The 27,706-nt window shown below is 42.8% G+C and overlaps 2 protein-coding genes across 7 annotated transcripts in view; both read left to right on the forward strand.

Moving 5' to 3' along the window:
* KIAA0319 (KIAA0319 ortholog) overlaps positions 1-23,889 on the forward strand; it is a 68,125-nt gene extending 44,236 nt beyond the window's left edge. For all 6 annotated transcript variants that reach the window (XM_081522177.1, XM_081522183.1, XM_081522181.1 and 3 more), the window contains 12 exons: positions 2,176-2,404; positions 4,751-4,874; positions 5,536-5,668; positions 6,851-6,999; positions 8,744-8,895; positions 10,803-10,941; positions 11,620-11,779; positions 13,808-13,950; positions 16,554-16,676; positions 17,868-17,958; positions 20,478-20,569; positions 20,856-23,889. In XM_081522177.1, the coding sequence (XP_081378303.1) occupies positions 2,176-2,404; positions 4,751-4,874; positions 5,536-5,668; positions 6,851-6,999; positions 8,744-8,895; positions 10,803-10,941; positions 11,620-11,779; positions 13,808-13,950; positions 16,554-16,676; positions 17,868-17,958; positions 20,478-20,569; positions 20,856-21,034 (1,714 nt within the window). In that variant the 3' untranslated portion in view covers positions 21,035-23,889. The remainder of the gene's footprint in view (positions 1-2,175; positions 2,405-4,750; positions 4,875-5,535; positions 5,669-6,850; positions 7,000-8,743; positions 8,896-10,802; positions 10,942-11,619; positions 11,780-13,807; positions 13,951-16,553; positions 16,677-17,867; positions 17,959-20,477; positions 20,570-20,855) is intronic.
* A 2,303-nt stretch (positions 23,890-26,192) lies between these two features.
* GPLD1 (glycosylphosphatidylinositol specific phospholipase D1) overlaps positions 26,193-27,706 on the forward strand; it is an 89,413-nt gene continuing 87,899 nt past the window's right edge. The window contains exon 1 of the transcript XR_014062773.1: positions 26,193-26,318. The gene's annotated coding sequence lies outside the window, so the exon portion shown is untranslated. The remainder of the gene's footprint in view (positions 26,319-27,706) is intronic.

The raw sequence follows: 27,706 nt of genomic DNA on the forward strand, positions 1-27,706 counted from the left end.
TTTTATCTACTTTGATGGACGGTGATATCTCATTATGGTTTTAATTTGCATTTTCTTGATAACTAATGATATTAAGTATATTGTAGGTATTTATTGGCCATTCAGGTAACTTCATTTGTGAAGCTCCATTCAGATCTTTTTCCTATTTTAAAATTTACATTGTTTGTCTTATTTAGTTGTAAGATTTTTATACATTCTGAAACAAGTTCTTTATTTTATATATATTATAGATATTTCCTCTCAGTATATGAAGTTTTGTTCACTTAATGGTATCTTTTAAAGGGCAAAAGTTTTAAATTTTGATTGTCTAATTTATCAGTTTTTTTCTTTTATGTTTGATGCTTTTTGTGTTCTATCTAGGTAACTTTTGTTTATTCCCCAAATTACAAAGATCCTGTTTTCTTTAAGTTTTTGTATTTCTAGGTTTTATATTTAGATCTGTGATCTATTTTGAGTTCATTTTATGTATTATGTGAGATTTTTGAATGTTAAGTCGACCTTACATTCGTGGAGTAAACCCTATTTGATCATGAATATTCTTTTTATATAGCATGGGCCTCAACTTGATAATATTTTTGTAAGTATTTTTATGTCTGCCTTCATGAAAGATTTGGTCTATACTTTTTTCTGTCTTTCTCTCTCTCTGCACTTGTCTTTGTTAAGGATTTTACTGGCCAAATAAAACAAATTCATCTCCTTTATTTTCTGAAATATTTATGAATAACTGGTGGTATTTCTTTCTTGAATGTTTGATAGAATTAACCAATAAGATCATCTGGGCCTGAAATTTTCTTTTTGGGATAGTTTTGATAATAAATTCGATTTCTTTAACAGATGTAAGGGTATTTAGATTTTCCTTTTTTTAAGTTTTATATTGGAATATAGTTGATTAATAATGATCTGTTATCTGTTTTGTTCTTGTGTCAGTTTTTAGTAAATTGTATTTTTCAAGAAATTTGTGCATTCCTGCTAAATCATCATATTTTTTTGAATAAAGTTGCTCATAAGATCTTCATATTATTCTTTCGTGTCTGTAGGATCTGTGATGATAACCCCCTTTTCATTCCAATATTGTGATTTATGTTCTCTTTTTCTCTTGATTAGTCTTGTTAAGGGGTTTGTTAATTTTATTTATCTTCTCATAGAACCCTAACTATAACTCCTTTAATATATTTGCTTGTTTTCTAATTTGTTCTTTTCTATTCTTCTCTTTACTATTTACTTACTTCTATTTACTTTTGATTTACTTTGTTCTTTTTCTTCTACTAATGACTTCTTAGAGTAGAATCTTGGGTCATTTTCAAGTCATTTCTTTAAGGACTCAGAATGTATCCTGACTAAGCTTGGGTGTGGAGGAAGGATCTTAGGTGTTTGGTTTCCTGCCAGAGTGAGAACTGGAGTTTGGATCTTGGTTGTATGGAATATGTGGGCTAGAGGCCCAGAATACCTGGGCCCCCTGTAAGTACCTTACCTACAAATATGTCCTGTGTCCTTTCCAGAGCTACATTCCCATAGTCCTGTTTATACCTGTTGAACATGCATTGCTACTCTGAATTAACATCTTTATTCCAGAAAGAGGAAGTGACCTTATTTCACTGATCCAGTTACCCCATCACCAGTGAGTTTACTACAGGAGGGTCAGGGCAGCTCTTTCTCTGTTGTTTGTGTAGGTTGAGGATCATTTGTATTTGAAAGTGCTTAATTCTAAAATGGCTTTGCAAGGAGTGTCCTGAAAACACTTAATACTGAGTCCTCTAGGAAAGAATGAGAAAATTAAAAGGCTTTGTAGCTGAAACTTCGTGAATGATGTTCTGTCTCTACATGTTCAGGCCTGAGGGCAGGACTTAAAACTGAAACGTTCCGAATCTCAGGTAATAGAAAGAGGCATCTGTGTTAGCCGGGGTTGGTTTCTTTATCCAACATCTAGAAGAATCATGAGAAATCCACATAAAAGAAAACCCTATCGTGTGACTATATTGCTAGCTAAAAATAAAGTAAATCAACAGTAAAAAAAGAAAAAAAATATATATCCTCAGGTCTCTTCTTTCCTCAGCTTCATCCTCAAGTTTCTGCTCTGAGTTGTTCTGAGTAATATACATAGGCAGACTCAGTTGACCGCTTGCCTTAAGATTTGGCATATTCATGCAGTATAATAGACTCCTGTCCTTTTACTAGGTTGACTGTTACAGACTCAGATGGAGCCACTAACTCCACAACGGCAGCCCTAATAGTCAACAGCGCTGTGGACTACCCTCCAGTTGCCAATGCAGGACCAAATCAGACCATAACTTTGCCTCAAAACTCCATCACTTTGAATGGAAACCAGAGCAGTGATGATCACCAGATTGTCCTCTATGAGTGGTCCCTGGTGCCTGGGAGTGAGAGCAAAGAGGTGGCTATGCAGGTGAGTTCTCCATCCTGCCTTCAGACTTTTATTTGTCTAGCTATCTGTTCATCTGTCTCTCAGTCTATCCATCTTTCTTTCTTTCTCTCTGTCCATCCATCCATCCATCTAAAATATTGGTACAAGGGGGAAGCTAAATTCAGAAAACATGTTTTATAAAGTTGCCTGTTATAACCGTCAGAAGAGTAGCTAAACTCACGAATCTTCTAAATTATGTCACTTTCCCTTACTCACTCTATGTAAGCTCAGAATAGCAACTAAGCAGGTCCTAGTTGAAATGTTGACCTTGAATGTTGAAAACTTGACCTTGAGGTTAGTTTGGGAAAAGGCTGACCCAACATTTGCTACAGAAATATTATTTTAGTACATATTAGGATAAACATTAGAAATAATCTAATCTAAACCAGACTTTTTCACACTAGACTAAAAATTCTCAGTGCATTTGTCTGCTCAGTTCCCATTTGCCACAAGTTTCCTTTTAACTGTGTGCATAGCATTCATGTAACCATGTTAATTTTGAGGCATGTACTGGAAATTATACTTTCTCTAAGAGGTTTTCAGAAAAAAAAATGCTTTGCTCTATTGAGTCAAAGTAGGGGAAAGCCCTTTTTTAAGGTCTTAAAAGAATGCACTTCAGATTTTAGCAACTCCTTGTGTGATAACACACTTGATTTTCTATTCTTTTAAAAAATTTTTTCCTTTAAAACTAAAAGAAAAACATGAACAGAGAAATTTATCTATAGACAATCTTAGGATCTGTGAAAGTAAATACATTATAATAGGACTTAAAATTAAAAATCCTTTCCAGGATACCATGAACTTTAAGCATAGGCAACAACTGGAAATATTCCCAACAACACAGCGCAAAAATAACCAAAGGGGTATTAACCTGGAGGCAACAAGGTTAAACTACTGTATACTCAACTGAAAAAAATGCCTTATTGAAAAGTTTTGTTGTCCTAGCATTTTAAAAATTTATTTTACATCAAAGACCTACTGTATTGGGCTTCCCTCATGGGTCAGATGATAAAGAATATACCTGCAATGTAGGAGACCCAGGTTTAATCCCTGGGTTGGGAAGATCCCCTGGAGAGGGCAGGGCAACCCACTCCAGTATTCTTGCTTTGAGAATTCCATGGACAGAGACGCCTAGCAGGATATAGTCCATGGGTAAACTACTGTATATCAACTGGAAAAAAATGCCTTACTGAAAAGTATTGTTGTCCTAGCGTTTAAAAAAGTTATTTTACATCAAGGACCTGCTGTATAGCACAGTGAGCAATAATCAATATCTTGTAATACTGCTGCTGCTGCTAAGTCGCTTCAGTCGTGTCTGACTCTGTGCGACCCCATGGACTGTAGCCTACCAGGCTTCTCCGTCCATGGGATTTTCCAGGCAAGAGTACTGGAGTGGGGTGCCATTGCCTTCTCATCTTGTAATACACTATAATGGAAAATAATCTGAAAAAGAATATGTGTATGTGTAACTGATTCACTTTGCTATACACCTGAAACATTGTAAACCAACTATATATCAATAAAAATTAAAAAGAAAGAATACATGCACAAAAGGAAAAATTCAGGAGATGATAATATATGGGGCAAAATAACAAAATACTGTTTTTGATCATGATTTATTTCCTGTGGTTAAAAAAACTCAAATTCTGATAAAGCAAAAACACACCTTGACCTCTTCCAAGTCCCTTTATATGAGATAATTACTTTGAGGAGTTTAACCTGTGTATGTCCAGAATCTGCTTTCTCTGTTTGTATGTGTGTAAAGTACATACAATAGCATCTACCACACTGTAGCCATTGTTGCACAGTTTTCGTTGATTCATATTATGTCTTTGACATCTTTCCACTTTTTAATGTGTACATCTACTTCATTCTTTTAAACGTCTTTCTTTTTAGCTAGCGTCCCATTGTGTATCATGGTGGGCTTGGCCATTTCTCTTTGGATGATCATCTAGATTGTTCCCTTTTCTTTTTTTTTCTATAGGCAATGTCTTAGCATCCACAGGCAAGTCTCCGTTATTACACACGTGGGCTTTTCTCTAGGGTAGATACTCAGTAGAAATGCTGGGTTGAAGAGTCTGTACTTTTAACATTTGAATGGATGTTGCCATATTGACTTCCAAAAAGACTATATTAATTTATATTCTTTAAACAGTGTCTGAGGATATACTGTGGACTTTAGATCCCATTTTCCTGGGACATGTATATATATTTTAAAAGCAGGCTCTCCACATTTAGTAAAATCACCAGTTTTTCATTCTGTCATGCTAATTACTTATGCTTCTTTAATATTATTTTTTTTTCATTTTTGTATTTGCAATGACTTAGGGAGTAGAGACACCATACCTTCATTTGTCTGCAATGGAGGAAGGAGATTATACATTTCAGCTGATGGTGACAGATTCTTCGAGGCAACAGTCCACGGCTGTGGTCACCGTGACTGTCCAGCCTGGTAGGTGAAATAGGAAAGGAATTTAGCCCCAGAGATTAAAACAGAAATGACATCTGGGCTTCTGGGCTTCAGAACAGTCAAATTTGGTGCAAATTCTCTTAAGTCTTTGAACTGTCAAGAGATCAGGGCTGCAGAAGCTAAATCTCAATATAAAGCCAATTTTCTTTTGTGGTTCTGAATTGTGTCCTGACGGTGTCTCTAAACTATAGCACAAGGGAAAAATGAGAGCCATCTGCAGAGTCACTGTGGGCTCTGATGCCATGTCCCACTCTGCTGCAAAGCTCAAGGGCATTCTTGAAGAGGCTGGTAGTTACGTGCGGCTTGATACTCAGAAGGCTTGTGACCAGAGTTTGGCAGTTGACTACAGTTCCACTCCATGACTTTTGAGGTCTCTTCAAGAAACCAGAGGTGTACATATCACAGAACAGTATTTCTTGCTACCTGTCATCCCAGGCTAAACTTGGAATATTTGATTCCTGGGTCAGCTAAGAGACTGCAGCTAAGGTCAGCTAAGAATCCCCCCCAGGATTCCCACAGGACAGGGCACACTCTAGTAGCCACCTGATCCAAATATGAGTAATTCGCTTAAATCAAGAAATCAGAGGATGGCAGACTTCATGCAAAGAGATGTTACTTCTTCACACCATTTCTACAATTCTAGAAACCAACAGGCCTCCGGTGGCTGTGGCCGGCCCAGATAAGGAGCTGATCCTCCCAGTGGAAAGCACCACCCTGGATGGGAGCAGGAGCAGCGATGACCATGGCATTGTCTTCTACCACTGGGAGCGTGTCAGGTAGTCCACCCATCTCATCACTGAGTGCGGGGTTCACACCCTGGCTTAGTGCTAATATTAGTGCTAATATTAATCTGGAGGACCCAGATTAAACAATCAACTTGAGATTGTTGAGGAGTCAGGATTTAAGCTCGTTTCTAGAAGTGGAGGGACCCCATCATTTAAATTCTCCATCAAGCGGGGATGGACAAGACGGGCATTTCTTGACAGTGGAGGGGAGGTGGCAGCAGGGCAGGTGGACAGGGCAGTCTTGGGGTGAGGTGAGCTTCATGACAGAGGAGGTGCAGGGGAACCTGGGTGGGGGGTCCTCATGAGAGCCCCCCCCTCCCCGCCCATCTACACACTCTCAAACCACCTGCAGTGACTATAGACAGCAGAAGTGCAGAGTTCAAGGGGATTCCTGTATCCTCAGACATTTGTTTTGTACTTTACATGCTTAATCTTATGGAATGCTAGATCAGCTCTTAAGAGGTAAATAATATTATTCCCATTTTAAAGGTAAAGCAACTGAGTCTTGCAGAGATGAGTGAGATCACAGGGATTACAGTTGTCCAGACAGAGCAAGGGCTGGGAGTCAACCTGGGTCTTCCTGACTACAGAGCCCACAGTCTTCACAACTCCGCTGTAATTCTTCTCTTAAATCGGTTACTGGGCTTGTTCCCTCCTTTTCCATATTCTCCTGAAAGATAGCTGAGGATTTCAACAGCTTTTATTCAAAGAAGAAATAGCAGAGGGAATTCCCTGGCCATCCATTGGTTGAGACTGTGCACCTTCCACTGCAGGGGATGCAGGTTTGATCCCTGCTCAGGGAACTAACGAAGATCCTGCCTGCCACACAGTACAGCCAAAATAAAAAAGAATGAAAGAAGTTGGAGTGGTTTCTAAGGCTCCATCTTCTAAAAACAGATCATTTCACTGACAGTTCAATTTAAAAAAAAAAAAAAAAAAGCAGGAACTCCAAAATCCTCTTCCCAGGAATCCAGCAGCCTTTGTCTGAAATAGGATTTAGCTTGTGTCTCTTACACAGAACTCGAGAATCTAAATGAATATAAAGTTATCTTAGAATTCTCTAGATGGTATATATTATTGCTATACAAAGAACCATTTATAACAAACAACATGCCTGCTGTCATGAGACTCCCATACCCTGTGCCCATTGTTAATGACTGTTGTGTTTCATAGAGGCCCCAGCGCCGTGGAGATGGAAAACTTCGACAAAGCTATAGCCACAGTAAGCGGCCTTCAGGTGGGTACCTACCACTTCCGTTTAACAGTGAAAGACCAGCAGGGATTGAGCAGCACGACCACCCTCACTGTGGCTGTGAAGAAGGGTGAGTCAGGGCAGAGGGCGGGTGGATCCACCGGTGGAGGGGGCTGGGCGCCTTCTACTTCTCAGTCTCACAGACCCTCAGCCACATGGTTATCCGGAAACGGTAGTGTTTGCTTATTGGTTCATAGCAGGTGCTGAACTCTGCTTGGCCAAGCAAAGGCCATTCCTTTTCCGTCCACGTTAGCTGTTTTCCCGCCTCCCTCCGCAAGGACCTAGCATTCCCCTTTGTTTGTGGAGTGCGCCTTCTAATGGCTTCACTCTTCTTCTGTGACTACTGGCAACTGCAGCCCTGAGTCCCAGTGACCACATGGTGCTTTTTCTCTTCCTTGGAAATCTAAGCGCAGAGATGGTTTCAAGCTGCTTGAAACCATGAATATGAAACGTGTGGTCCAATCTTTCACCATCTTGCTTAGGTACTTGTCTCTTTGACTTTTCCGTTTGACCATGAGTGGTGGAAGACCTTTATTGCAAGTATTTGTCTCCTCCGTGTGGCACAGTGCTAGACTCACAGCAAATCAGCAATGTTGGTTCCTTCAGTAAATGAGGGAATGAATGAATGATTATGATGTATTGAAGCTCAGAAATGTAAAAGAGCATGCCTGGATGGGAAAATCCAGTTGGATATTAGGGACCAGCAAGAGTCTCATAACACTGGGGAGGGTAGCTGAGCCTCAGGCTCAGCCATAAAGGACTGTGTACGTTGTGTTGTGTGTAGTTTGGACTTTATCTATTGCGCAGTTGGGAGAGGCTGAAGCAATTTTCTCAGCACAGTGACATCAATTTGGGTTTTTTTCAAATGTTTTATTGTGTACGTTTTCAACCACATGTAAGAGTAGAGAGAATAACCCTAATGGACCATCATACACCCATCACCCAGCTTCAACAGTTAGCAACATTTTGCCCATCCTATTTCATCTACCAGTTCACATTTTCTTTAATCTTGGTTGAAGCAGTTTGAGGCAAACCCTAGCATTATGCCATTTTTACCTGAAAAATTTGGATTTTTAAAATGATAATGCTTGTGGAGAAGTGGAACGGACAAAACGGCAAGCTAAAAATAGCATCAATTGGCTCTATTCCAATCTCTGGTCTCTTTTTTGAGGAAGAAAGTGGCCGGTGACCAGTGGGATGTTAATTACTCCTTGGGTCAATATTTGACTGTCCTAACCTGTTTTCTGTTGACTGATATATTGAATCTCAGAACCCCATCTAAACAACCCCATCTGCCTCATAGCATCTTCTTTATATCAGAAATGGCTCTTACATTTTTCCTTATGTTTGATACCCAGTCACAACAATGAGGTCTAATTATTTCTGACTCAAGTTCTTTATTGTATTTACACAATCAAAATTTGGCATGACTAGAAACATAAATATTTCTGTGGCCAGATAGCGTGGACCAGTACAGAATGATCCAGAGCATATTTAAACAAAAATATTTTCATTTTCCAGACCCCAAATGTAAATAAGATCATGGTTTCTCTTTTCAAACAGAGAAAAACTGTAATGATAATAGTAAACTGTCCAACATATTGGCTGCCAAATTATAAGTAGCTGAGTGCAAAGGGAACTTAAAGAAAGTCTTTAGTTTATCTTATGGGTATTTTGGGCAGGAGATGATGGTTTCTGGATATTTTAAATCTACATATCTGCAGGATGGAATAGTCATGGGTATTTTATGACACACTTATCACAAGTATTTTAAATCAATTTCTTTGCTTTCATTTCTGCTGTATTTGACTTAGAAAATAATAGTCCTCCCAGAGCCCAGGCTGGTGGCAGACATGTTCTTGTGCTTCCCAATAACTCCATTACTTTGGATGGTTCAAGGTCTACTGATGACCAAGGAATTGTGTCCTATCTGTGGATCCGGGACAGCCAGAGTCCAGCAGCTGGAGTGAGTACTTGAAGAGAATTGCCCCTGGACCACTAATCATTACATCTGTGTTAGTTTGCTAGGGCTGCATAGCAAAATACCACAGGCGGGGTAGCTTCAACAACAGATATTTAAATTCTCCCAGTTTTGGAGACTGGAAGATCCAAGATCAAGGTGGTCGATGATTTGGTTCCAACTGCCTTCTTGCTGTGTCCTCACGTGGGAGCGGGGCTGGAGATGGAGAGGAAGTGGAGGAGAGAAAGAGAGAGAGGGCTCTCGGGCGTCTCTTCTTACAAGGACGTTAATCATATGGGATCAGGACCCCACCTTTATGACCTCAGTTCAGTTCAGTCCCTCAGTCATGTCCGACTCTTTGCGACCCCATGGACTGCAGCACATCAGGCCTCCCTGTCCATCACCAACTCCTGGAGCTTACTCAGACTCATGTCTATCGAGTCAGTGATGCTCTCCAACCATCTCATCCTCTGTCATACCTTTCTCCTCATTATGACCTCATTTAACCTTAATTGCCTCGTAATAGACTTTATCTCAAATAGAGTCACACTGGAGGGTTAGGACTTCAACCTATGAGGGGACACAGTTAACTCCATTTCTGTGTCTCTGTTATGATCTCATCTCCCTTTCCATTTCCCCCCTAAGATGTTTATGATTCTAGGTTTCCTGTGACAGCTGGATGTAGGAAGTTGCTATTCAATTTAAATAAATCTGAAGTCCTTTCTGACTTTTTCCCCACGCAGACTTTGATGGAGTCAGAAACCATATCCTGGAATCTTTTCACGGGACTTATTCTGCTCCTCAGCTTTCCTGTTATTCCTATTTCAATCCATGTGGATTCTTTCCTTTTCCTCAGCATTGTACCAGATAGGTCACTAGATCCAGGATCACCATTCCCATTGCATAAGTACAGAAAATCAGATGCGGAGATGGCAAGTGACTTGGCCAAGTTTGATTAACTCATCTTTAGCCAACCAGATAGGCTTAGGTTTTCAGTTCCTAGCAGGCATTTTTCCACATTAGAGCACCCTGCCTTTTTGGCTATAAATGTAGGTACATCTTTGTTCTTGCTGTTGCTAAGGACTTGAAAGATGAAAATTTACTCTTGGAGATGTACCGAGGGAGTGGTCCCGGGGAAAGAACTGAAAGTGCTTTATAATTTCCAAAGTAACTCTGGAATGAATACTGTTCAGCCAGATGGTGGATTGGCTTCTAAGTGTAATTATAACAGCTCCCTGATCAGAGCACTAGTTACCGTTGGTTACCACCCTCTTCTGTTAGCAAGTTCAGGGCAGGGGTCTAGGAGTTTCTTCTCAAATGCTTTCAGCAGAGATGTCTCTACTGAGGCTCTTGGGTCGTTAGAGAAAGTGAACATGACACAGCACGAGGAATCCTAAGCACTGTGAAACTGTCTCTGAAAATAAGACCTAGAAAAGTCTTCAGAGAGAGTGCTTCACACTCCAGGTCTTTGCCCTAATTTCAGGGGTTTCTGTCTCTGCTGGGTAGAATTTGGTCATTCCTAGAGCCCTTGAGAAGCTCCTCTAACAAAGTCTTGTCTGAGTCTTGTGCCTCCTGGTGCTTTAAAAGTGGAAGAGGGACTTTCCTGGTGGTCCAGTGGTTAAGAATCTGTTCTTCCAATGCAGTGGACATGAGTTCGATCCCTATGTGGGGAACTAAGATCCTACAGGCTGTGAGGTGTGACCAAAATATAAAAATTTTAAAAAACAAATAAAAATAGCAGTGGAAGAGACACCGAGGATTACCCAGACCTCTGCTAACCTCCCCTCCCCACTTCCCCCACAGTCTGTCCGTTAGAATCATGCATGTGTGACAAAGACGGGCCACTGAGGTTTGGGGTCAGCAGAGGCCCGGGTTGGGAGCCGAGTACGGACTGTGAACGTGTTATTCCTCAGGATGTCATCGACGGCTCTGACCACAGCTCGGCCCTGCAGCTCACCAACCTGGTGGAGGGCACCTACACTTTCCGCCTGCGAGTCGCTGATGGTCAGGGGGCCTCGGACATGGACACTGCCACAGTGGACGTGCGGCCAGGTGCGCGCTGGGCTTCTGGGCCTGCGTCTGTGGGGCTGGCCTGTGAGCCGGGGCGGGGGCGGGGGCGGGGGGTCCTGCCTGTGGGGCTCTTTGCAGGTGGCAGCGGAACCCCGTGTGGGAGGCCAGGCCCACCTTGTGGTTTTCATCTATCCCCAACAGATCCAGCCTCTGAACTCTTAGGGAGAATTGGGCCTGACAGCAGGACTCCTTGGTCACTTTGGTTTTCCTACCAGCAGACAAAGACCTAACGTGAGGTGGACACGAGGGCTTCACTCCTGGGAGTGCCAGGAGGGCAGCTCCAGTGAGGTGGCCACACCAAGCTCCGGCATGAACTGGGCCGGGCCCACAGCACTCAGGGACTGAGTTCTCTTTCTGGGTCAGGGGAGGTGTGTGAGGTCCCAGAATATTAAGTGAGCTCCAAGGCTGACTAAACACACCTGTCTATCATCTGAAGAAAAATTAATAGACAGAGAGCTGATATAAAACAGGGAAAAAGCCCTCACAGACAGTGGCCTCTGTGTCTTTGGGGAGAATTGACCTGAGCCATAGAACCAGAGTGTAGAACCTAACACAGGGGTCACTTAAAGCTCTGTGACTCTTGTACAGGCCTTGCTCCTCCTGTTATTAAGCCTGGGGTTTTCAAGTGGAAAGAAAGCCTGTGTCTTCTCGTTTCCCCAGACCCGAAGAAGGGCGGCCTGGTGGAGCTGATCCTGCAGGTTGGCGTTGGGCAGCTGACGGAGCAGCACAAGGACACCCTCGTGAGGCAGCTGGCGGCGCTGCTGAACGTGCTGGACTCGGACATCAGGGTTCAGAAGATTCAGGCCCACTCGGACCTCAGGTATGAGCTGCACAGTCCAGCCTGATGTTCATCTCCTCTCTGGTTCTGTGCCTTTGCACACACGTTTATCCCATTCGTATTCTTTTTTTTTTTTTTTTTCTTCCTCAAAGGGCAGCAGCAAGGTCCTTATAGAGGTCCTTCCTGCAAGGCTCAGTAAATGTTTGCTGATTGAGAATGTCCTGACTGAAGGAGTTAGGGACCATCAGAGGGAGCTGGGTTTTATTTAGTTCTGGTATCAACAGAGGGCATGCAAATGGTCTGGGGCATGCACGGGGCATGTCTCATAGCCAGATTCCATTCCTGCCTCATGTTCATGGGGCAGAGACTTCTCTCACTCTGAGAGGATCTTGGATTACCACTTCCCTCATAGCTCAGTTGGTAAATCATCTGCCTGCAATGCAGGAGACCCGGTTCGATTCCTGGGTCGGGAAGATCTCCTGGAGAAGGAAATGGCAACCCACTCCAGTATTCTTGCCTGGAGAATCCCATGGACAGAGGAGCCTGGCAGGCTACAGTCCATGGGATCGCAAGAGTCGGACATGACTTAGCGACTAAACCACCAACTACCTTCTGAGGGTCTGCAAGGTTCAACCTCTGCAGTGACTTCTTATAGGATTTATAATTTTAATTAAATTTTTAAAAAACCCTTATACACCCCATTTGTGGTATGATTTTTATGGCAACATTTGGAGAGTAATATAGATTTGAATAGAAATTTCTCCAAAGATGATATACAAGTGGCTAATGAACACATGAAAAGATGTTCAGCATCATTAGTTAGTAGGGAAATGCAAATCACAATCACGTGGAGATACCACTTCTTACCTACCAGGATGGCTTTAATCCAGAAGAGACTGTAACAAATGTTGATGAGTATATGGAGAAATTGGAACACCCATATATTTCCAGTGGGAATGTGAAATGATGCAACCACTAAGGGAAACACTTTCACAGTTTTTCAAAATGCTAAACATAGAATTACCATACGACCCAGTAATTCCACTCCTAGATATATATGCACGAGAAATAATACACATATGTCCATACAAAATCCAGGACGTGGACATTCACAGTGGTGTTATTCATATGGCCCAAAAGTAGATACAGTCCAAATGTCATCGACTGATGAGTGGATAAATGATATCTATTCATACTATGGAATAATAGTTGGCATTTCGAAGGAGGGGGATATACATGCTACAACTTGGATGAACTGTGAACACATTATACAAAGTGAAAGAAGCCAGGCACAAAATGCCTCCTACATATTCCATGTATATCAAAAGTTCAGAATAATCAAATCCACAGAGACTGAAAGTAGATTAGTAGTTGGCAGGAGCTGGAGTCCTGGGAATGGTTGCTGATGGGTGTGGAGTTTCTGTGATGATGGAAATGTTCTGGAGATAGATGGTGATGGTTGCACAACTTTGTGAATATGCTAAAGGCCGCTGAGACACACACTTACTTTAGAATGGTGACTTTTATTGCAAATATATCATATCTCAGCAAAAAGGTAAAAGTGAAGATGCATCTGAAGGTTCTTAAGTTGTGTGTGATTGTGTCCGTTTGTACACATTGCTTTGGGGCCCCCCAGGTGCCTGCCAAAGCAGGAGATACAAGAGATGCAGGTTCGATCCCTGAGTCAGGAAGATGCCCTGGAAGAGGGCATGGCAACCCACTCCAGTATTCTAGCCAGGAGAATCCCCATGGACAGAGGAGCCTGGCAGCCTACAGTTCATGGGGTCGTAGAGTCAGACATGACTGAGCGACTTAGCATGCATGCACTCATACATCGCTCCATTTATCTGAAGATCTGCCCCTTCTCAGTTGAATTCTGGGTCCAAAGAGCCTTTATTTGTGAATAGAAGCCGATCAACTCCTTGGCCCCCAGGATACACCCGTGTCCTTGCCAGGCCGCGGAGCTGTGGCCGTCTGCCTTCTCAGCCCCACAGGTCCGATGGCTGGAGTGGATATGTCAGCCGGTCACTGGCTAACCCTGTGGCTGGCCCCTTTCTGTCTCCTCTGCAGCACGGTGATTGTGTTTTATGTACAGACTGGGCCACCTTTCAAGGTCCTCAAAGCTGCCGAAGTGGCCCGAAATCTGCACAGGCGGCTCTCGAAGGAAAAGGCTGATTTCTTGCTTTTCAAAGTCTTGAGGATTGACACAGCAGGTATGCCCCTTATCAGAAATATCTTTATTTTTAGAGGTCAAGTAATGTAAATATATAATTGTTGTATATTCAGAATTGGATTCCACTGGACTAGACATAAGGCTTCCCAGGTGGCTCAGTGGTAAAGAGTCTGCCTGGAATCCGGGAGACCCGTGTTCAATCCCTGGGTCAAGAAGACCCCCCCTGGAGAAAGGAATGGCTACCCACTCTAGTATTGTTGCCAGGAGAATCCCATGGACAGAGGAGCCTGATGGGCTACAGTCCATTGGGTCACAAAGTCGGACATGACTGAGTGACTAACACTAAACACTATGCAGTAGACATGCCATCCAATTAAATGCAATGGTAATATTACAGAAGCATAAGTAACTACGCAGGTGAAAGGAAAAGATTTCTTGGAGGAGGTGAAATATGATTTGGTTCCAATGTGGCAGGACAATAGCCAGGTCTCGTAGTCTTTTTTGAATTAAGTGGAAATAAAGTTCAGTATTTAATTATCTTTCTAATTTTTCCATGTCAACTCCTATGGGAATATTCTAAAAGAATCAGATTTGCTAATCAGGGCTACATTTTGCTGGCACAGAAAGAAGACATGTAGACAGCTTCACTTTAGCATCCAGGGATTTGTTTTGCATTTATTTCTCCAGTCGGTTTCCTGCAACACACGTTTGCCAACTATGCTTTGTCTTTGAGGGAACCTGGAGAGAAGCAAGTCATGGTTCGTTTTTAAAACTATAGTCTCACACACTGGTCACTGTTGGAAATTTCAGACTTAAACAGTCAGAATGCTGTTAAAGACAGATAAGTATTAATGGCTGGAAAATTGATTGACCTGGGACATTGTGGTTTAGGTTGTGAATAGATGTTATGTAGATCATTGGGAATTTTGTTATTCTTTAGTCGCTAAGTCATGTCCAACTCTTTGCAACCCCATGGACTGTAGCCTGCCAGGCTCTTGTCCGTGGGATTTCCCAGGCTAGGATACTGAAGTAGGCTACCATTTCTTTCTCCAGTGGGTCTTCCTGACCCAGAGATTGAACCGATGTCACCTGCATTGCAGGTGGATTCTTCACGGCCGAGCCACCAGGAAAAGTGAAAGTGTTAGTCACGCAGTAATGTCTGACTTTTTGGGATCCCATGGATGATAGCCTGCCAAGCTCCTCTGTCCATGGGATTCTCCAGGCAAGAATACTGGAATGGGTAGTCATTCCCTTTTCCAGGGCATCTTCCCAACCCAGAGATCAAACCCAGGTCTCCTGCATTGCAGGCGGATCCTTTACCATCTGAGTCACCAGAAAAGCCCATTGGAAATTTAAGATAGCTTATAGCGCCTTCCAGTGGGACCTCTTTTCTTAACTGTTTGCTTGCTGCCTCTTCCTGGTACCAAGTCCATTCACATGTGTGGATGGAAATGTATTCTTTATCCCAGGTCTCTGTCCCCACATTCCAAGGGACATGAATACCTTATTATGTTAAAAGGATCATTTCAGTAGACACTGAGGACTGATAATATTTGTATAGTAAAATTTAATTTGTCTCAGATGTGTATCTAACCACAGTTGACTTTCTTTGTAATGTGGAGTGAATTAATTTTTAAGAACTTTTTTCTTGCTACAAAAGTAATCTTTGTTTATTGTAGGAAGTTTGGAATACACAAGAAGACAAAAAACTAGAATAATCCTAGAATAATCCTCTAGATTCTAGAGTCTAGAATTCCCACCATTCGAAGATAACTTTTGTTAATAATTAGATGTTTTTCCTTCTAGTTCCCCCATCTCTAGACACATGTAATGCAATCAGGATAATTTGATACGTATTTTTAAATCTGCTTTTTTAACTTCAAACCACATTATGATCGTTTTCTCAAATCTTTTAGAATTTATCCCTCAGTAAGATATTCGTGGTCACATAGTACTCCATCCTGGATGTGTTCCACAGTTTATACCACCAATTCTCTACTCGCACACTGTCAGGTTGATTTTTAAATAATGGTACGTTGTTTTAAGCCTTCAAGTTTGCAGTCATTTGTTACAGCAGCAATTGGAAACCAATGTAGAGAGAGTATTCCCTGGTGGCTCAGATGGTCAAGAATCTGCCTGTAACACAGGAGACCTGAGTTCGATCCCTGGGTCAGGAAGATTCCCTGCAGAAGGAAATGGCAACCCATTCTAGTATTCTTGCCTGGAGAACCCCATGGACAGAGGAGCCTGGTGGGCTACAGTCCATGGGGTCACAAAGAGTCAGGCACGACTGAGCAACTGAGCACACACATACTCAATGTAGATAAATCTTTGTGCACACCCCCAATCTTTTTCACTGGATAAATCATTAGAATCTATCACTCTTGGGCCGGAGGGTGCTGCATTTCCGCTACATGTTTAAGGCTTTTGTTTCCCGGGGCAGGTGTTGACATGTTTTTGCCGTTCACTTCCTGATGAGATTGTCAGTATGAGCGACCATCCCTGGACCACTGTCCATACAGTGAGAGGCTCTTGACTCGACAAGGTGCCTCTCTTCAGGGTCTATGGAAGGAAAAGCCACAGCTGAAGCCAAGGAGCCCCCTTTCCTCTGTGATGACCTCTGCCTCACTCGCCTCCTTGCAGGGTGCCTTCTGAAGTGTTCTGGCCATGGTCACTGTGACCCCATCACAAAGCGCTGTATTTGCTCCCAGCTGTGGATGGAGAACCTGATCCAGCGTTATATCCGAGATGGGGAAAGCAACTGTGGTGAGTCCTGGCGTGGTGGGTGGCTCCGGGTGAGGAAGCTTCAGACAAATCATTTTGAACTGTCAGAAAGACCTGCCTGACTGTACAGCTAGAAATTCAACCCTTCTCTTACCCAAAGCCCATTGAACCAGCTCACGTGGTGATGGGTCAAGATATTCCCACAATTCACCTAGGGGATGTGTTTAAGACTTTTCCTTAAAACTTCCTGCTGAGGAAATTCACCTTGGCAGAGCAGATGTAGCTAATCATTGCTGAGAAGGTGGGCTACATGGACCCCATGTCCAGACTGTACCTGCCTTGGCTTGAACTGGATGTGACCTTCGGGTGAAGTGGCCCCTGGTGTGGACCTGACTGGAATCAGATGTGCAAGAAAATGGCCCACTCACCAGGCTGTCTGCCCAAGAGGCTCCAAACATTGGGGCCACCATCTCAGCCAGCATCTGTCTGAGCCACCGCCTCCATCTCTTCTGAGGAGGAAACTGTGTTTCAATGCCAGTCTGTTTCTCGGAGTCATTTTGTCTTCTTGGGGATGCAGATGGACATAATTGGCAGAAAAAGTAGGGCGAGCTCCCTGCCAAATTATGTTCCCGTTTCTACTACTTAAAAATTTGAAAATAACCAGCCCTTGAATCATTATTCCAAGTAGTGTTGTAATATTTAATGGAGTTAAACCTTGTGTCTTTGCTCCATTGGTTTCTCTCTCCCTGGGTTATTGCAAAGTTTTTTACACTGGATTTTCGTAAGGATGTGGAAGAAGTGAAGTGAGGATGAAATCGTTTCTGAGTGACTGTCAGGCTCTGTGATAAGTATCGTCATGTCATAGGCAGCCATACAAATAAACAAGTTATTTGCTTTATGGAAACCAGACCAGAACCAGTTTTGAGGTTCTGTGATTCTGGAATGAATGTTTTGGTGTGCCTTACTTTGGTGTTTAAGAAGCCTGCTTAATTGATGGATTTATTTTTTTTTTCAGTTTCTTCTGAACCAGTTGGACAAAATGGAGGATGGTTTTAAGTTGTTCTAAATTTGTTAGTATTGTACCAGGCCCTGCAGCCAGCCTGGTGAGGTGGTCACAACACCACAGATGGCCTTTGCCTGTAAGGATTCAGAAATATTCACTGAGAGTTATTGAAATAAAGCTGTTTTGCAAAGGGTATGTCACATGTCTGCTCTGGTTTTCCTGTTTTTCAGAGTGGAGTGTATTCTATGTGACAATACTGGCTCTTGCTCTCACTGTGCTGACAGGGGGTTTAATGTGGCTTTGCATCTGCTGCTGTAAGAGGTACCTGGCATGCTTATTTATTTCTTTGAAAATAAAGATGCAACATTAAAGGTGATATGATAGGTTTAAGGGCTATTGCTAGGGTTTGTGAAACTGCTCAACTTTTGACAATCCCTCTTTTTATGAAGAGAGACTTGACTTTAAAACCACATGATAATACATTCTCCCCCACAGGGCTTATGTGCCTACTAGTTAAATGGAATAATACTAGAGGCAGCTTTTTTTTTCATTGCAGCTGTCTTATTTTCTAGAAGATTCAATGCTTCTGTATCAAATCTAATCCTCTTTTCTACCAATCTCACATCACGTTCACTAGAACACTACCTAAGTGGCCTAATCCACTCTCAGTAGAGAAAGGAGTTCTAGAATATACGGATCCAAATGGTAGGTTTTCATTAGTTTACATCTGTGAAGCAACAAATCTACCTCAATTCTTCTTCCTAAATGCAAAACTTTAAGTGAAGTGGCACCATCACCAAGGAGAAGTTTTGCTTTAGGTTTTTCCTTCTTTTTTTTTCCCATGAAGCTGACCATTGAGGAGCCCCAGACTTATGTTATGGTCCGAACCTTCCAGAACCCCATGCCCAACCCTCTGTGAGGACATTTATAAGAATAATGATTACTCAAGTCCTTAGAAGGCGGCATTGGGTCCACTTTCCTACGTGGAACTCTATGAATGCTCTCTGAAGAAGATTTGATAAAACATAATGGTATACCATAATATTTTAGTTATTTTTCAGAGATCACTTATCAATTTTTGTAGTTTTATTTGTGATTACTTTTCCAAAGGTAGGACCAGTGAACGAGTGCAGAGGCAGAGGTACTTAGCGGCCTCCATCCCATTACATTTTCCCAGAACCATCTGGGATGAAGGTCACCCTGCTGTGCCTGGCTTTCAAAATTCTGCCACTTTGTGACATTTGTATCAAGTAGATGACGATGATGACAAGAGTGACTGAGCATTTATTAAGTACTCGCCATTATAATGAATGCTTCTAAGTGCTTTCTGTGTGTTATCTTAGTTATCTGAGTTTTCCCATCAATCATATGAGAAAGGAACTGTTCTTACTCCCATTTTACAGGTGGGAACATGCAGTTAAATAGATGAGAAAAAATGGCCTCCCAGTCACCCAGCTAGTAAACCCAGAGTTGGAAGCCCATGCTCTTAATCACCGAGTTCTCAGAATATTGCCTTCGTTTGTTCTCTACAAATCTTACCATAGTGTCAGTGTGTATTTTCAAATTTTTCTCTGAAGCACAGGCTGAGGTCCATAGGATCAGCCTGGTTGTCTTGATGTGTTGTGAAAAAATGAAAGACTGAGTTATTGCTTATTCCTTTGGGGGAATTTATTATAATTTCTGTTGATTTTTTTTCTGATTGCTAGTTATGTCATCTTGTCATTCTTGCATCCCAGGATAATATAGGTTCAGGGGGAAACTTGTTCATCCCGGTTTTTCTGAGGAAGGAATTCCTCATGGAGAAACGCTTTCTGGGCCAACACAGAGTTGCTGGAAAGGTCCCTGCACCTCAGCCTGAGGCTTAGGTGAGAGCCTGCAGTTAGGTGATAACAGCAGTGCTACTCTGACATGTGTTTCTTCAGGATGCATGGCATGAGTAAGAAAGAGACTCACAGAGAACAAACTTATGTTTGTCTGGGGGAAGGATGAGGGGGAAGAGATCGTTAGGGACTTTGGGATGGACATGTACATACTGCTGTATTTAAAATGGATAACCAGCAAGGTCCTACCATATAGCACATGGAACTCTGCTCAGTGTTATGTGGCAGCCTGGATAGGAGAGGAGATTAGAGGAGAATGGATACATGTGTATGTAAGGCTTGAGTCCCTTCTCTATTCACTTGAAACTATCACAACTTTGTTAATTGGCTGGGTCAGCGGTAAAGAATCCACCTACTAATGCAGGAGATGCAGGCTCGACCCCTGGGTCAGGAAGAGCCCCTGGAGAAGAAAATGGCAACCCACTCCAATATTCTTGCCTGGAGAAATCCATGGACAGAGTAGCCTGGCCAGCTACAGCCCATGGGGTCACAAAAGAGTTGGACATGACTTTGTGACTAAATAACAACAAAATCAAATAAAAAGTTAAAAAAAAAAAGGTACGTGATGTATTTCAGGCTCACCAAACCCAGATTGGGCTGTGACACATGTCATTAATGAAGAAGATTGTTTGTGTGTTAGACACTCAGCCGTCTCCTCCAGGCTTCTCTGTTCATGGAATTCTCCAGGCAAAGACTACTGGAGTGGGTTACCATTCTCTTGTCCAGGGGATCTTTCCAACTCAGGGCTCAAACCTGTGTCTCCCACATTGCAGACAGATTCTTTGCCATCTGAGCCACCAGGGAAGCCCCACATATCATTAATAAAAGATGTCAATTAATAAAAGGTAAGAACATTCTAAAGGCAAAGCATTTCCTTTAGTGTCCTCCACGTGTTTTAAATCCTGGATCCCACCTACCTCCCTGAGGATCTGCGTTGACCTTTTTCTTTGTCCTTTTCAGACGAAAAAGGACTAAAATAAGGAAGAAAACAAAGTACACCATCCTGGACAACATGGATGACCAGGAAAGAATGGAGCTGAGGCCCAAATACGGTAAGTCTGCAAGACAATTTCTCAGTGCCTTGCCAGTGTTTAATCCCGGTGTCTGAGAGTCACCCTGTGAGAATGCAGCTGATAAGTGACGAAGCTTGGGCTCAGGCTCAGGAGTGATTCCACAGCCCCTGTTAACACCCACCGGGAAACCCCAAACGCCTGCTGCCTCGTAAGTGGTGGCTTTGCAGGTGCAGAGTGCAGGGCTCGGTGCACGGGACCAGAATGATGGATGGCGGAGAAGGGGAACGCCCCTCCCCTCCAGAGGCATCCCTCCGCTTCTCCCCAGGCATCAAGCATCGAAGCACAGAGCACAACTCCAGCCTGATGGTGTCCGAGTCCGAGTTTGACAGCGACCAGGATACAATCTTCAGCCGAGAGAGGATGGAGCGAGGGAATCCGAAGGTTTCCATGAACGGATCCATCAGAAACGGAGCTTCCTTCAGCTATTGCTCAAAGGACAGATAATGGAGTGCTTGGTTGTGAAACAGAAGGATGCCTACAGGAATCCTTTAATCCCGGAGAGTTGGTGGGAGTTACAGACAAAACTCACTCTTGTTAGAATAGCGTGTTCCCGTCCTTTCACACTGGGCTGGAGGTGTGTCCCCATTAATTGAAAAGACCTGTCTTCTTGGGGTTTTCGAGACACAAAATAGAATGAAAACAATGCTCTTTTCACTGAGATGCTTGCTGGTAGGAGTAAAGGTGGGGTAAGACGCTAAGGTTTATACTTAAAAGAGCCCTGTGTTTTTGTAGCTAACACAGTGTTATATTCCTGTGGTCAGAAAAAGATGAATCTGTTTCTGTCTGCAGACCCCTGGAGAAGGTGAGTTCAGTACAGATGCAGAGAGGGCTGACTTAGGAGCAGTAATTGCCTTTAAAGATGACGTTCCCAGCGTGGTTTCTGTCATAGGAGCCTTGGAGCCTGAGGCCTGTGTGTATTAAGCTGATTTATCTGTGGTGTGGGTTGTCCTCTGTCCAGCCAGTTTCCTGTGCTGAAGATACACACATCCAGAGCTGAGGTCTCCTGTTTTTGCTGCTTCAAGACGGCCAACCACCATTTCTGTGCTGTTTCTAGCCAGTAGCTCTAGGAAGTTTGAGAGCTAAATAAGAATTGTATTCTGAGGACCAGAGGCAACAGAGAGAGAGGTGGGCTTTGCTGACTTGTGGGTTGAAAAATCGAAGATAACATTGTAACAGGTTTTACCTTTTCTTTCTCTGAGAAAAACAAACTGTTGCTGAGGCCTCTCTCAGCTCCAGTTTACAGGAAACACAAGGAAAGTGATTAGTAATTCATTAGTTGTTTATCATGTGCAATAGGCCATGCGTTTGAACCTCCACTAATAGGAATAAAGACTCAGCAACTTTGTAATATACACAGTCAGGGATGTGGGCCCTGTGGACGCAGAAGTGGTAAGGGGGAGGGCTGAATGTATTCCCGAACTCTGAAATACCACCAGTCTTAATGAGAATGGTATGCTTCTGAAACTCGGCCCCTATAGTTACTCTTCCTAATAACTTGACATAGATATCCACTTAATTTGTTTAAAACTATATTTATTCAGCCATTTTCTATGAAATAGCTTATTTTAAATGTATGGGAAAAATTAAAGCATCTCTAACCATAAAGCCGCATCCTAGAGCAAGGAACTACAGTGAACTGTAGCCTGAGAACTCATCTGGCTGCTAATGCTTTGCCATCCGCCGTGGTCCTGAGGCTGATGGCCTGGGCGGTGCCCTTGGCGTTCTTTGTGAAGAGATCAGAATGAGAGATGGGGCCCGTCACAGACAGAACCAGGGCTGTGGCGTCAAGCATGACCACATCTAAGCAATATTCTGTCGCACAAGCTTTTGTCACAAGAGAGGGAAACCGGGATTGCTTTGCTATGATTAAGTGGAGAAGCAAGGCCATTAAACCATCAGGTTTAAATCATCAGGACAGGACAATAGAGAAAACAGTTCCCGTGGGCCACTGATAAAAACGAAGCTTTCCGGTGCTGTTGTTCTCGATGCTAATATACATCCTCTTGAGACCGTCTTGTTTTTAATTATTCTGTTTTATGGGAAATGGCAAAAGTAAAAAGCATACAGGTATGATTTTATTTTTAAGCATTTCTTTATGTCTACACTTTCTGTCTAGCCAGCCAATTCAGTCCTGTTGATGGTGTTAGAAGGAAAATGTGATGCTTTTTACATAAATATTTAGCTTCATAAACTTAAAATCTGCCCTACCCAGTGGCCAGTTACATTATTTTTGTGCGCAACTGGAAATTTCTGGCACAGAGGATGGCAGCCTAAATATGATGTCGGCAGAGTGCAGTGATGGAGAAGGAGTGATCGTGTGTTAAGTGCTATGTACATAATACATGTATTTTACATACTCTATTGATCTTTACAATCAAGCTGGAAAGGTAGCTATTATTCTCTTATTGAACATAATAAAGGCCCAGAGAGTTTAAGTAACTCGCTCAAGGTCATGGCCAGTCAGTGGTAGATATAGGAATCGAATACAGATTTTGTAAGCTGCAAGGTCCATGCCTTCCACCCTCCTCCCATTTACACAAAGGACTCCCATGCCCAGTTAGAATTCCCTCTGTGAAGGGAGCAGAAGGCAGAGGGGGAGAAGACTTCATCTTTTCTATGGGATCGTACCCGAGGCTGCCCCTCGGGGTGGCTGAGCACTGCTTCTGCCACTCCTCCCTTTCTGACCCTGTCTCCAGCCCAACTGGGCTGATCCTTCTACCACCGATGGATCTTGAATCTATGGTAGATCAAACATAAATACCACACCACTGATCAGAACGTGAGTCCTCTCTGGTCCTCCCACTTCTCATCAGAGGAGCTGAGCGTGAGGTGGAATGCAGCCAGCATGCCTCACTTGTGCACTTTGCATTAAGGGCCTTGGGGAGATGAAACTGCAGGAGCTTAGATGAGAAAAGCGGGGCCCAAGAATGTGGGAGAGGGCAGTGGCAGGGCTCACAAGATGACCAGATTATTAGTTGCTGGCTAAAAATATCAATGGTGGAGCATTCAAACCACAGTATTAAGAGGTCAAGCATGTGTATGAATGACTAAGGAACCTGCTGAAAAAGACACATTGAGGTAAGAAGTAATACCACGTGGCATGCCAACATCACCTCCTTTATGGGCAGAGAGGAGGGGCAGTACTGTTCTTTTCTGTGTGTGACCAAACCATCATGAACTTTGGCTGAAGTCTTGGTTTTCTTTACTTTTTTTTTTTTTTTGGATGTCTTTTCCCCATATATTGACAAGGTATCATTTCTAATAGAACACTATTAAATGTATGTGCTAATCTGAATAAAGGTGTCTGTATTTTCTGTAATGCCTGCATGTTGCTGTGTGGGTCAGGGGGGTATTCATTCTTTATACTTCTGTGGAGAGGGATTTCCTGGAGAGGAGGGAGCAGACTGGCCCATGAACTGCTTTCGTGCAGCCAGTGAGTTAACAATGGTTTTTACATTTTTAAATGGGTGAAAAAAAATCATATTTCTGTGACACTTGAAACTTACATGGAATTCAGATGTCAGTTCAGTTCAGTCATTCAGTCATGTCCAACTCTTTGCGACCCCATGGACTGCAGCACGCCAGGCCTCCCTATCCATCACTAACTTCTGGAGTTTACTCAAACTCATGTCCATTGAGTCGGTGATGCCATCTAACCATCTCATCCTCTGTCATCCCCTTTCTCCTCCTGCCTTCAATCTTTCCCAGCATCAGGGTCTTTTCCAATGAGTCAGTTCTTTGCATCAGGTGGCCAAAGTTTTGGAGTTTCAGCTTCAGCATCTGTCCTTCCAATGATGTCAGTGTCCCTAAATAAAGTCTTACTGGAACACAGGCACATTCCTTCCTTCCTTTGTGCTACAACAGTAGAGGTGAGTAGTTTCAACAGAGACTGTATCCTAAGAATATAATGTAGTGTAATATAATATAATCTGACAGAACACCTGAACCATCACTCTTGCCCACTAACCCACTGGGACAGCAGTGTTGTCTGTGGTCTAAATTGTGGCCACTCCTGCCTGGTTAGCTGATACAATGGATGGATTATAGGTAGATTTACAGACAACCAATTTCCAAACCCACTTCCACTTACTTATAAATAACATACAAATAGAATATAGCCTTTCAATATTTACACCTAGCATGACCTATTTTTTCCAGGACAGATTTCTCACACTCAGTAAATGAACTGTGTGGATCACAATGAACTGTGGAAAATTCTTAAGGAGATGGGAATACCAGACCACCTGACCTGCCTCTTGAGAAACCTGTATGCAGGTCAGGAAGCAATAGTTAGAATTGGACATGGAACAACAGACTGGTTCCAAATAGGAAAAGGAGTACGTCAAGGCTGTATATTGTCACTCTGCTTATTTAACTTATATGCAGAGTACATCATGAGAAACACTGGGCTGGAGGAAGCACAAGCTGGAATCAAGATTACCAGGAGAAATATCAATAACCTTAGATGTGCAGATGACACCACCCTTATGGCAGAAAGTGAAGAAGAACTAAAGAGCCTCTTGATGAAGGTGAAAGAGGAGAGTGAAAAAGTTGGCTTAAAGCTAAACATTCAGAAAACTAAGATCATGGCATCTGGTCCCATCACTTCATGGGAAATAGATGGGGAAACAGTGGAAACAGTGGCTGACTTTACTTTTCTGGGCTCCAAAATCACTGCAGATGGTGATTGCAGCCATGAAATTAAAAGATGCTTACTCCTTGGAAGGAAAGTTATGACCAACCTAGACAGCATATTAAAAAGCAGAGACATTACTTTGCCAACAAAGGTCCGTCTAGTCAAGGCTATGGTTTTTCCAGTGGTCATGTATGGATGTGAGAGTTGGACTATAAAGCTGAGCACTGAAGAATTGATGCTTTTGAACTGTGCTGTTGGAGAAGACTCTTGAGAGTCCCTTGGACTGCAAGATCCAACCAGTCCATCCTAAAGGAGATCAGTCCTGGGTGTTCATTGGAAGGACTGATGTTGAAGCTGAAACTCCAATACTTTGGCCACCTCATGCGAAGAGCTGACTCATTGGAAAAGACCCTGATGCTGGGAAAGATTGAGGGCAGGAGAAGAAGGGGACGACAGAGGATGAGATGGTTGGATGGCATCACCAACTCAATGGACATGGGTTTGGGTGGACTCCAGGAGTTGGTGATGGACAGGGAGGCCTGGCGTGCTGCGGTTCTTGGGGTTGCAAAGAGTCGGACACGACTGAGCGACTGAACTGAACTGAATAAATGAAAACCACACTAGTTTGCGTTTTAATTTGTTGAAAGCAAAGTCAGAGATAAAGAAACTGTAACAGGCGAAAATTTACTGCTAGAAATAGTAGGAAGAAGAAAATACACTTCCAAGTGGAGGCCTGGACTAAGCATGGAGCAAATCCACAGACTGAGTATAAAAAATAAACAGAAACATCAATAGAGTCAGGCGACCAGAAGAGGGCGCTTTCACGCCCTGTGATGATAGCAGAGCCGGACAGGAGGAAGGCCTCTCTTTCCTGATAAGGACTCAGCCAATGAAAAGCCACGAACTCTTTAACCCGCCCAACTTCCGTTTCCTCCCTATAAAAGCATTTTTCTTCCGTTGATGTGCAGGGACTTTGCTTGATGCAGCTGGTCATGGTTGTAGGTCTCACGTTACAGTTAGTTCTCTGCTCGTCCTAACTAAAACCATCTTTGCTGGAGCAGTATCTGGGAGTTCGTTTCTGGTCAACAAGAGGTAAGTGGATCATTTTTCCTGGTAACAAAGTAATTTTAAAAGTCAAAAGCAGATTAAGAGAAACGCATGGAATAAATGGAATGATAAAGGGAGATGGGTATCCAGGAATGTTGTTCTTTTTTCCAAAGAATGCTATTTTTTCTTATTTTGTTCAAGGCCTACTGATGTAACTTGGATTCAGTGAGGCCTACGTGAAAACTTTGAAAATATAAACGAATACTGGATGAAAGTATACGATAGTGATTTTATCTGAGTAGCAGGGTTTCAGAAAATGTCTTCCTCACACATTTCTGTAGCCAGAAAACCTAAACTTTGAAAAAAGTACATAATGGATAACAGTGGCCTGCGTAGGAGAGAGAGACTGGTGAACTTGAGAAGGCTGGAGGATCCTCCTTTCTTAGGCACACCTGCAAACCAGGTAAATTCCAGCTTAGTTCAGCAAGCATGTAATTAGCACAAGCTATGGGACAGGCTTAGTCTCAGTAAGCCTGTACTTAGTAACCTTAGACTCAATGGATTCTAAGCTCCTACCGCTGTCCGTAGATAGGCCAAAAATTGAGAGACGGGTTGTTGGGGCAAGACGTAATGATTTTATTCAGAAAGGCAGCAAGGCTGTGAATATGGTGGGCTCATGCTCCAAAGAACTATCTTGCTTGAGTTAGAATTCAGGCTTCTTTTATAAAGAGGAGAGAGTAAACTCGAACACTTCCTGGTTTCCATCAGCCTCTGTGAAGGCATATGTAGGTTTCTTAAGACCTCTCTACAGCCATTCACAGATGGACCTGGTCAGGATATTTCCTGTGAGCTAAACAAAGGTATTAATGCTCAACACCTGGGAAGCAGGGCTCTCAAAGACGAGCCATTACAAATAATTTAAGCTTAACTTGCTGCTATTGTTTAGTCACTAAGTCGTGTCTGACTCTTTTGTGACCCCACGGACTGCAGCCCACTAGGCCCCTCCATCCATGGGATTTTCCAGACAAGAATACTGGAGTGGGTTGCCATTTTCTCTCCCCGGGGATCTTCCTGACCCAAGGATTGAACGCATGTCTCCTGCATTGACAGGCAAATTCTTTACCATTGAGCTACCAGGAAGTCCGATTAACTTGTAATAGGATACAAGATTCTTCCCTATTACAGTCCATCCTGTATGAATGTGCTAGGGTACCAAATTTCATAAGCTGGCCCCTTAAGAGATTCACAGACTAATCAAAAGAGCATTGTTTATTCAAGTAGCAGAGAAATAATTTTCCCTCTACCTTTCTGAGTTCTTGGTTGAGACCACTGCCATAAAAGATTAACAAGAGAAAAACAGAAGTTTTAATAAACTTCTCCTGTATATCTCAAAGAGAAGTGATAACTGAAAGTGGCTTAAAGCATCAGCTTAC

This window comes from Giraffa tippelskirchi, chromosome 8, assembly GCF_054371585.1.
Source record: "Giraffa tippelskirchi isolate mGirTip1 chromosome 8, T2T-mGirTip1v1.2.pri, whole genome shotgun sequence".
In the NCBI taxonomy this organism is placed as follows: domain Eukaryota; kingdom Metazoa; phylum Chordata; class Mammalia; order Artiodactyla; family Giraffidae; genus Giraffa; species Giraffa tippelskirchi.